At 35.9% G+C, this 11,247-nt stretch overlaps 1 protein-coding gene across 1 annotated transcript; it reads right to left on the bottom strand.

Annotated features, from left to right (window-relative positions):
- Positions 1-9,653: 9,653 nt before the first annotated feature.
- LOC141528087 (uncharacterized) lies at positions 9,654-11,247 on the bottom strand. The gene is made up of 2 exons (XM_074243946.1): positions 10,237-11,247; positions 9,654-9,888 (listed from the first exon to the last, which is right to left on the bottom strand). Exon 1 carries the CDS (start codon positions 11,001-11,003, stop codon positions 10,239-10,241), a length of 765 nt encoding a protein of 254 aa, XP_074100047.1. The 5' UTR covers positions 11,004-11,247; the 3' UTR covers positions 9,654-9,888; positions 10,237-10,238.

Raw genomic sequence — 11,247 nt, 5'->3', positions numbered from 1 at the left:
CAAATGAATGAGTTTGCACACTCTTACCTACTGCGCACACTTGCCCCACGTGACTCTATGTGTCTTGCAAATTCATGCTTTGAGAATTAAACTTGCCTTTGTACTAAGCTCAATAGTGCCATTGTTTTCATCTTTTAAAGATTTTAATCATTTATTAGAATACAGTAAATTTAAATGTGTGAGGTTAAAACACCCTGTCAATATTGAGTATTTTTATTCACTCCAAATTTTTAAGAACTTTGATTAAAATTTTTCTTATAAATAATTCGAATATATATTATGCATAGATTTTCATTAAATTTTTTATGTAAACAGAATATGTATTGGATGTATGCGCACTATATTTTACTGCTTATATTTCTCATACATAATTAGTATATTTTTATTAAATTGTTATTATATAATGTATATAATGTATATAATAACAATTTAATAAAAATATACTAATTATGTATGAGAAATATAAGCAGTAAAATATAGTGCGCATACATCCAATACATATTCTGTTTACATAAAAAATTTAATGAAAATCTATGCATAATATATATTCGAATTATTTATAAGAAAAATTTTAATCAAAGTTCTTAAAAATTTGGAGTGAATAAAAATACTCAATATTGACAGGGTGTTTTAACCTCACACATTTAAATTTACTGTATTCTAATAAATGATTAAAATCTTTAAAAGATGAAAACAATGGCACTATTGAGCTTAGTACAAAGGCAAGTTTAATTCTCAAAGCATGAATTTGCAAGACACATAGGGTCACGTGGGGCAAGTGTGCGCAGTAGGTAAGAGTGTGCAAACTCATTCATTTGAGTCCCAAATAGATGAGATTGCGCACTCTTACCCACTGCGTACAGTTGCCCCCCCCCCCGACCGTCATGACTCTACATATGATGTATGCATTTAATTTTGAGGTTTTCGGAGCTTCATAAACGAAACATAACTCACTGCAATCAGAAATAGAAACATCGATTCATAGTTTCTAAAATTTCATTGAAAATTAACATAATTTTATTTTAGCTCGATGAAAAAAGTTTTTGTCTAATTATATATGATTATATATGTTCATATATATCTATATACATATAAGCAAAATACCACTGACTCATTACTAGATCTCCGGAACTATTGGACCGATTCATTTAAAATTTGGCATAGGTACTCCTTTTCACCGTAGACGAGAGATAAGAAGGGATTTTGCGCAATTCGTCGCCAAAATAGATTTTTCGATAACCATCACGTATGCTACCCCCTCCCCTCCTTCTCATTCTTCCCCTCCGGTGCCCTATCTCCCGTGCGTTCTTCCCGCTTCCCTATCTCTCTCTCTCTTTTTTTGGGGGGGAAAAACACCATTTTGATTTTCCAATCTAAGAAACTATTAGTGGCACCTATCAATTATGGAACTCAACCCCACCTTAACCTCCCCCACAACCACCCACGCTAATCAACCATTGCCATGGTTACCGTTGCCATGGTTACCGTTACTATGGTTAAAAAAAGTAACATTATAAAAGAAAAATTCGAAAAACGGTTGGCCCTAAAAGCCATCCCTGCAATTTCCCGCTAATTTTATATTCAAGCGCTTAAAATTGTACTTACTCCGAGCTCAAAATCTGGTAAAAGTTTAATATATCACGATATCTTAAATTTTAAAACCGCAATACTTTTGAATGAATTAATCAATTTTCACGCGGTTGGTGGCACGTGACGCAGTTTTTCAGGCTTCATAAAGAGTCTTTGAGTTTTAATCGATCAAAGTAGGAATTTCGATGTAATTCCGATAAGACTTTTTTTTCGGTTTTTTTTCGATAATGATAACTCACAAACGAATGAACCGATTGTGACCAGGCTAGCGGCGATCGACATGGTTTTTTGATGTTGAGAGCTGATTAGTTTTTGGAATTGATCAGTAAAGTCGTTTAAAAGTAATTCCAAAAAAGCCACATTAAAAAAATTTTTTTTGTAGTTTTTTTGAGATTTCTGAAAATATACCTGTTCGAATCGGTTCAAATTGTATTTAAAATCTAAGTTTGGTCAAGCCCTTTCGAATAGCACCAACTGCGATCAAATCGGTCAAGCCGTTCAAAAGTTATGAGAGGTTTACATACGTCCACACACACACACACACACACACACACATATATATATATATATATAAGCGAAATACCATTCACTCACTCACTCACTCACTCACTCACATCACGAGATTTCCGAAACTGTTCACTCGATTAACTTGAAATTTAGCATAATTACTGCCATGGCCATGTGCCATGGTTACCATTGCAATGATTACCGTTGCTATAACAACTGTTAAAATAAATAAATTGTAATAACAAATTCGGTTGTAAACTAAATTCAGAGGAATGATTAGAATAAACGTAGAAAGTGACTAAATATTAATATTCTATAAAATTATTATTCAACATTATCAGTCTATACAATGTTAGGCAAATACATCGATTTTCAACGATTGATTGTTGAGACAGTTGGAATTCATAATCACACTTTTTTTTAGAAAGGATAGCTAAATCATTAATAACTGAAATTGCTAATATGTATTGGAATGATCATAATGGATTAACTCCATTATATCACAAAACAGATAAATATAACAAAAATATTAATGTTGATATTGTTAAATTATTATACTGATTTTAATAATTAAAATTAAAATAGTAAATTGTGTTTGATATATATATATATATATATATATATATATATATATATATATATATATATATATATATATATATATATATATATATATGTATAAAGATTTACATAAAAAATATAAATTTAGTAAATTTTTTCTATTGAAAATATATTAAAAATATACGAAAAAACGGCCAATAGTACTGTTTCGAGATTACATTTTGTTCATACGTAAATTATATTTAAATATATTTTTGATATAATATATTCATATTTTTTCAATACGAATTATATAAATTGAAATATATTTCTTATATATTTTTTTATGTTATTTCCATGGGTGCTATATAAATATATTCAAAGTCTACTAAAAAGATGAAACACGGAGGCATTCTCCATGAAATGACTCGTAAGACCGAAGACAGCATAGCTCACCGATGCAGTAAAGTCAAACACTGTTAATATCGGCACAGTCAAGTCACTAATACCAATAACAAAGATCGAGATCCTCGATATGGATGGTCTCTACGGAGAACGACGTTCGCGAAGCACTTAATAAACGTGGATTCACTGATAGTCTGGAGATCAAACGCGTAAATCCGACAAAACCCACACCACAAGGCAATCAGGCAGCCTTCTGCGAAGTAGACGAGGCCAGCGCGATGAAAGCCCGTATAAAGATCGGCTGAGTTAACTGCCGTAAACGCCCAGTTGTAAAAGTAACCCACTGCTTTAAATGTCTTGGTTTTGGACACCCAACATGTCAGTGTGCGAGACCAGACAGAAGCAGGTGCTGCTACAAAAGTGGCGGAGAAAAACACAAGGCCGCAAACTGCACCGAGAAGCCAAAATGCTTCCTTTGCGCTTCGGACAAAAATGCCCAAGACGGTTTATGCCATATTTCTGGCACCGAAGCTTGTAAGGCATTCCGCACAGCACTTGACGAAGCCACGAGAAGACAGAAATGACACGCATACTGCAAGACAACTTGAATAGATGCGCTTTGGCGCAAAACCTGCTGCGCCAGCGCGTCTTTGAAGATAAAATCGACATCTGTCTTATCGGCGAGCAATATCTATGCATAGAAGGAAAAACATGGTTCGCAGATAAGTCCGGCACAGCAGCGATCTGGATAGCAAACTCGAAGAAGATCACTGTCAACAACAGCGGGAGCGGAGCATGCTTCGTTTGGATTGAGACTCGCACAACCTACTTGATGAGTGTTTACCTTTCACCCAACGAAGGAATTAGTGTGTTTCGCTGGAAGTTGGCTAACTAGAGGACACCATCGGCAAGCTCGACGGCGGTCATCGCTGCTGGTGACTTCAACGCTAAATCAGCTGAATGGAATGCTGACTTCTCTGACACCAGAGGAAACGACGTAGCAGACTTCGCAGCATGACTCGACCTCATAGTGCTGAACACCGAAAACACTACGACTTTTAGAAGATCAGGATACCAGGAATCTATCCTCGATATCACGTTGGCGACTCCAAGGATCGCGAACATGATCTAGGATATGATAGTATCAGAGAAATACAGTGGCAGTGATCGCCAACATTTGACATTCAGCATTGAACATTCAGCAAGAAAATGGAATGCCAGGAAGCTCGATTTAGAGGCACTGCGAACTTCACTTGTACGGAGCTGATCTATCTGGTCTAGCTTGTCACGGGGCTCCTTCATTACCCGTTGAAGGTCCTCACCCTAGCCGTGGTTAGTTATCGACAGATCACAGGGCGCTGTGGCCTAGGATGCTCGCGCAGTAGAAATAAAATTTACATAAGTTCCGGGGCCTAGGAAATAAGTTTTCCGCGGGTGGGGATAATCCCACACGAGGTACAAGTGAAGTTGCCGAACGGAAAAACGTCATTGTGAAGCCGCAGCCCGAGCAACCAACACGAGATTTTGGAAATACCAGGTAAATATTAATATTCCTCTGAGATTCCTGTGGAACCTTCAGAGCGATTATTTTAACTTATAAATTTGATAATTACTGCTAGGCATTTAGCCAGCCTAATTATCCAATAATAACAATTCTAACTAGTCTGAATTTCCAGATAAATTATTGTGAAAATCCCGAGCTGCGACGCAAGCGAACCGAGTACCGAGAACACCGTGATTTTGGCTGACAGAGTTGCCTTTAATAGAAATCCACGAGAACTACAAAGAGAGCCGAACTTAAGAGAAGAAATCGTCAAAAGTTCTCAGGTACAAAATAAAGTTTAACCTCGGTAAATTATTGCGTTGTCCCCGGAAACTCTAGGCGCAGGCCAGGTTCCGTCTTCCAATCACCCTACTTGATTAATTAATTAATTATTCGAATTTAATTAAAATATCTAAATTATAAATCGAGGTTAAAATTAGTTAAATTAAAATTTGAACAAATAGAAAATTTAATAAGTTGGAAAAATTCAAAAATAAAAATAACAGAAATAAAATTATTATAAAATTGGTCAAATAAATTTAGATTAAAATTTACAAATCAGGAATTTTGAGTTAACTGTATCATTTGTATAAGCGATATTCTGTCGACTAAATTTATTATAAATTAGAAATTAAAATAAAACTAAAGGGAAGTAAAATTAGAACATTGTCCAAGTTAGATTAAAATTGACCAATAAAATCAATAAGTAAAAATGAATTAAAATTTAAAATTAAAATTAGTAATTAAATTAAGTAGAAAATTAAGATTAGAATATTAAAATTGTTAAGCAGTAAATTAATTTATAAAACAAAATTACAATAGAAAATTATCGACAAAAGAAAATTTGTTCAATAAACTTCGATAAATAAATTTGTCAAATTCCAGTACGATGATTTCAAAATTAATCAACATAAAATTTAGCCTTGGGAAATTTTTACCAAGTTAAAGACTAAGTCTCAAATCTTGACTGGAATTCAAAATAGACATAAGCTGATTATTCAGGCAGTTTGAATTCGAGTACCTTTTAATTAATCTAACATCTTGGTTGAATAACACACTACTGTGATATTATTAATTAAGCAACCACAATTTAAATTAAATTATTTATCGAAGTCAAGCTAGGGACTGGGAAATTTGATTCCCAGGAAGTTAAGTTGTAAAAAGTATTTTGGATTTTAAAGTAATTGTAAATTAGAGTCAAGTATGTATTTGGAAATTGTTTTATTGAGAATTGTGTGTGTGTGTGTGTGTGTGTGTGTGTGTGTGTGTGTGTGTGTGTGTGTGTGTGTGTGTGTGTGTGTGTGTGTGTGTGTGTGTGTGTGTGTGTGTGTGTGTGTGTGTGTGTGTGTGTGTGTGTGTGTGTGTGTGTGGAAAATATTTTACAGTATATACTCCTCATTCACGGGCTGTCGAGGAGGTTAGGATTAGCAGGTTGTCGACTAGTGTCATGGTATCCCCCTCTGTCCTAGTCGACTTCAGGTTCCTTAGTCCCGTAGTGAGGGTCCTGTGGACAGCGAAAGGGCTAAGGAGCCCGAAAGAGGACGGTTTGAACCTTGGGCAGGGATCCGGGCGACCACCCAGGGTCATATCTAGAGTCTTAGAGCGTGAGGGTCCTGTGGACAGCGCGACTTAGCTAGAAACTGCGGTATAGACGCTCCTTATGAGGGTACCGTCAGGAATAGGCAACTATGATAGAAACTACGATATAGACGCTCCATATGAGGGTATCGTAGGAATAGGAAATTTTGATAGAAATTGCGGTATAGACGCTCCATATGAGGGTACTGTCAGGAATAAGCAACTTTTATAAGTATGTGTGTGTGTGGGTATTGAAACAAGACTTAATTGTTATCAATTTGTTAAAATAAATTTATAATTAATGCCTACTTTAATTGTTTTTATTTATGTCAAATTTTATAATTTCTCTCGACCCTGTGATATCTCTCTTGCTTGGACCGGTTCTGGAAACCGTGATAAAAATTCCAGTGGCGCCCTTAATTATAAATTCTAAATAAAGGGGTGACCAAGGGACAGTTCAAACCCGTTACAAGCTGGATACCTGCATACAGACGGAAAAGACAGTGCTAAATACGATAAAGGAGATTGCTGCTACCGGAGTTTCCACCGGCCAGTGTACTGATAGTCAATAGACATAGCAGAATTTCGCAAAATATGCCATCAGCTACGTCGCCGCGCAACGAGAGCCGCGAAACGCATTCTAAACCAAGACTTATATTTAAACGAGTACAAGCAGGCCAAAAAGACGCTAAACCGAGCCATCAAAGCAAGAAAAGCAATGTTTTCGAAAAAGATCACCAAAAGCCCACCAAGTTGTCACCAAACGACTTGAAAAGGCGTCATCAGAAGTGCCAAAGTCTCCTGCCTTAATGGACAGCATTGTAGCGGAACTGTTTTCTAAACACCCCCTTCCCCCCTCCACGGAAGAAAAGACATTATGGAAAAGATGGCAAACTAACATCTTCTACAACTAAAGAGCTGCAAGACGCGGCAAAGTCTCTCAAGACGAGAAAGGCACCTGGCCCTGATGGCATCCCGACGTCGGTGATGACGCTGAACACACTTTCTCCGAATGTGATCAGTGGAAGGACTACAAAAGCAGCACCGAAGCAACAACTGGCACCACGCTCTCTCCTGAGAGCTTAGTAATTTACATGATCAAAAAAGAAAAAAACTGTTCAGCTGTTGCAGCCTACACGCAGCGCCTTTTAGAAGAAAAAACCGCAGAAATAGACCACTAACCAGTAGAGCCCAGAAGTAGATGTTGTGAGACGCAACATGGACTGGATTGAAGTAATGCTAACGCAGTTCCGATCCAGTCTTCCCCGTAACATCTATGGGGAAAGGAAATAGGAGGATGGTTTGTCAGTATTGTTGCAAAATAATATTGACTTCTAAGTCCGACTTACTCAGGCAAACACCTATTCCTGGCATACGTAAATGTATTTTACCTCCTCTATAAAAAAAAAAAAAAAAAACACACACACATACACAGACATAGTGAGAACATCGTGGGAGTCAACGGGGAAGCTTCCTGTGGCCTTAAAATGTCGAGATCTGATGAAAATTCGATTTTTGCAAAACGGGGTGAAAATAATATTTTCCCGATTTTCTTAGTGGGAAGTTTAAAAATATGAAAAACCTCAATTGTTGGATTAAAAAAAATTTTGAAACAATATCGAAAAATTAATATTTTCAAAAAAAATTTTTTTTACTTTTTTTTTTTTTTTTTTCTATAAAATACAAAACGAATCACCAAAAATTGATAGACCAAGTGAATGAATTTAATTGACAGTTTTCTATCAGAGCAAAATTTAAGTTAACATTTAAATTGCGACAATTAGTACACTTTTAACAACGTAAAATTAAACAATTACCTATAATTCTTATATGTTTTGAATCTATTTTCAGTGAAAATATGTGAACTAAGCTGAATTGGAGCACATGCATGAACGCCAATTGATAACTACATGGAATTCGGCACTTGTGTTAAACTGCAGAATGAATTGAAGGCCTTTAATTACGCAAGAAAAAGGTCTGCTTCACACCAAGAAGATCGTGCAGAGCCCAATTTTAAACGATTCAAATCTTCGTCACTGATTAAATGTCACACGTGTGGAAAATTAGGACACAAAAGTGTTGACTGCCGGTCGAACATTAATAAAGGAAAGTCAGAACGAGCATCAAATAGCCAGGTAGCCACTAATCCTACCTCACAAAGGTCGGTTACCTGCTTCAAGTGTGGCGTAGTTGGACACATTGCTTCAAGATGTCCATCATTAGCAAGTGGAAGCTCAAAAAACCATGGGAATGGTAACACCAACGAGCGTCGTGTGGATATCTGTGCAGTAGCTGCTTCATCAGGACCCTTGATTCGTCGTGGTGAGTCGTTTTCATTTTGGTTCGATTCAGAAGCGGAATGCTCATTGATTAAAGAAAGTTTTGTGACTAGGATCGCGGGAAAAAGGGAAAATAATTTAATAGTTCTTAAGGGTATTGGAAATGTTAGCATAAACTGTATAATACAAATTTTGTCTGACATAACTATTAATAGCTATACGTTAGAGATACTTTTTCATGTTATCGCAGATGATTATTTAAAATGTGACATATTAATTGGTCGTGAAATTCTTGGACAAGGATTTGATGTAAATATAACTTCAAATAATGTTAACTTATCTAAAAGTAAACAGGTTAATGCATGTAATAAACTCGAGACTATTTGTAAAATAAATTTTAACGATATTGATACTGACGTAATTGGAAATGATAAAGAGAAAGTCATTTCTATCCTGAAAGAATATACAGATTCATTTATTCAGGGGTTCCCAAGTACTCGTATTAATACAGGGCAGCTTAAAATACGTTTAGTTGACCGTTATGTAACTATACAAAGACGACCATATCGTCTTAGTGCTGAGGAAAGGCAGGTAGTACGGGATAGAGTAGATGAATTATTAAAGGCTAATGTTATTCGTCCCAGTTGCTCTCCGTTTGCAAGTCATATATTATTAGTTGAAAAGAAAGATGGTTCTGATCGTTTGTGCGTCGATTATCGGGAACTAAATGCTAATACTATGGATAATAAATTCTCTTTACTCCTCATAGCGGACCAAATAGCGCGGCTTGCTGGTGTAAAGTTCTTTACATGTTTAGATATGGCCAGTGGATTTCACCAAATCCCTGTTGAGACAGAATCGATTGAACGGACGGCGTTCGTAACGCCTGACGGACAATACGAATATTTGACCATGCCATTCAGGCTAAAGAACGCACCGTCTGTTTTTCAACGTGCTGTTATAAAAGCCCTCGGAGAACTTGCGTATACATACGTCATCGTGTATATGGATGATATTATGATTATATCCTCAACTATCGAGGAAGCGTTAGACAGACTTCAAAAAGTAGTCGGCACCCTCATTAAATCCGGGTTCTCTTTCAATTTTTCGAAATGCTCGTTTCTCAAAATCCAAGTGCAATACCTGGGCTACGAGATTTCTGTTGGCGAAGTCCGTCCCAGCTCACGTAAAATCGAAGCCTTAAGGGGCACACCTAGTGTAACGGCCTAAAAAAAACGTGATTTTTGGGAATTTTTATTAAAAAAAATACTTTATCAATTATTTTAAAATTTTAAGAATATATTTATACATGTTTTAAGAATACATAATGAAATTTTTGAAGAAAAAAATTAAATATTTTTTAAGTTATCGTCGATCTCTAACGGCGCGAAAAAAAAAAAGGTCCTTCACTGCTGCAGTGATTCCGGCCTTCTCCGTGGATGAAATCTAAAAAAATATCTCGTTAAACTAGATAATATTGTCTGTACAATGACCTACGATAAAAAAAAATCAAAAATTGACAATATGGCGGCGTTTTAAAAAAATAGTCGAATTTTACCTAAAATTTTGGTCGTTTGTGGCCTGCGAAAATTCGATTTTTGATCAGAGCAAAAAATCGATAGGTCATTGTACGGAGAACTATATATAGAACATGTAAAAAAATTCGATAGTGATCGGATCATTTGTTTTTGAGTAATCACTGCAGCAAATTCGGAAAATGCTGTTTCGAGAAAAACGCGTTTAAAGATAAAATGATCGTTTCCACTGTTATAAGTGGTTTAAAATCATATTTACAGCTAATCTGCTATTCCAGGGCCATATAATACACCTTCCTCTTCTTCGAAAAGGGCTTGTTCAGCTGAAGAAGCTTTTCTTCGAGATGATCGACCTTCTTTTGAAGAAGCCCTTTGGCGATAATCAGCGATTCGTATTCTCGTGTCGTCCTTAAGAGCCGCAAAATCTCTTGCTGCAGGTCCAACTATCACTCCCATTACATTGAATATCTTCAAAATTGACGAATAACCGTCATTAAATATTGCAGTTGCAAAATTATTTGACAATTCAATAGTTTTGAAGCCATTATGAAGATGCTTGGGTGAAAAGTGCCAAAGTAAACCGTTGTAGCTTTCATTGTTGTTTTGAGTATTGTTACCTTTACATCTATCAAGCAATTCATATCGAGATAAGTCTTCATAAATCGGTTTTATAGCTTCTTGTACTTCTGGATCCAGTGGGAAGTAATCGTGTTTAAATGTACTAGTGATTCCTTCAGCTTCCGCGCGGCGATAAGCGCACCAACTTTCAGCGCCTTCTGGACAATTTTTATGATTTGGGTTTTTGTCAGTTGAACAGAAATGATAAAATGTTGCCCAGATTGCTTTATACATTTCATCTACATTATCTTGATTCCTCATAATTGCTAAACCATAATATTTTTGGAGTTTATTTATAAAATTTACAGTTAACTTTTGTGATGTTTTACTTTTTCCTCCTAATTTCTTATTAATGTTCTTTACACTTCGGCAACGTGTTCCCATTCTTTTTTCACATGTAGATAGCATTCCAATTTAGCAACAGGAATATCATAAGGATTCAAATCTATAAGTCCTTTGTGGGTAGCGCTATCACCATCACCAATATAGCGGGTATATTTTACACCATATTTACTAATGGAACGACCAAACATGTCTTTTACACTATCCACTTCCATTTTTGAGGCAGATCCTTTATGATTGGCATCACATTCTTCATCGTGTAATGATAGCCATTCCTCATAATCTTCAGGTTCGCTATCTTTTTTTTTCT

Source organism: Cotesia typhae, unplaced genomic scaffold (genome assembly GCF_013202065.1).
Source record: "Cotesia typhae breed Kobodo isofemale line unplaced genomic scaffold, CoteBio_Ctyphae contig_42, whole genome shotgun sequence".
Taxonomy (NCBI): domain Eukaryota; kingdom Metazoa; phylum Arthropoda; class Insecta; order Hymenoptera; family Braconidae; genus Cotesia; species Cotesia typhae.
This window is presented reverse-complemented; position numbering and strand designations above follow the sequence as displayed.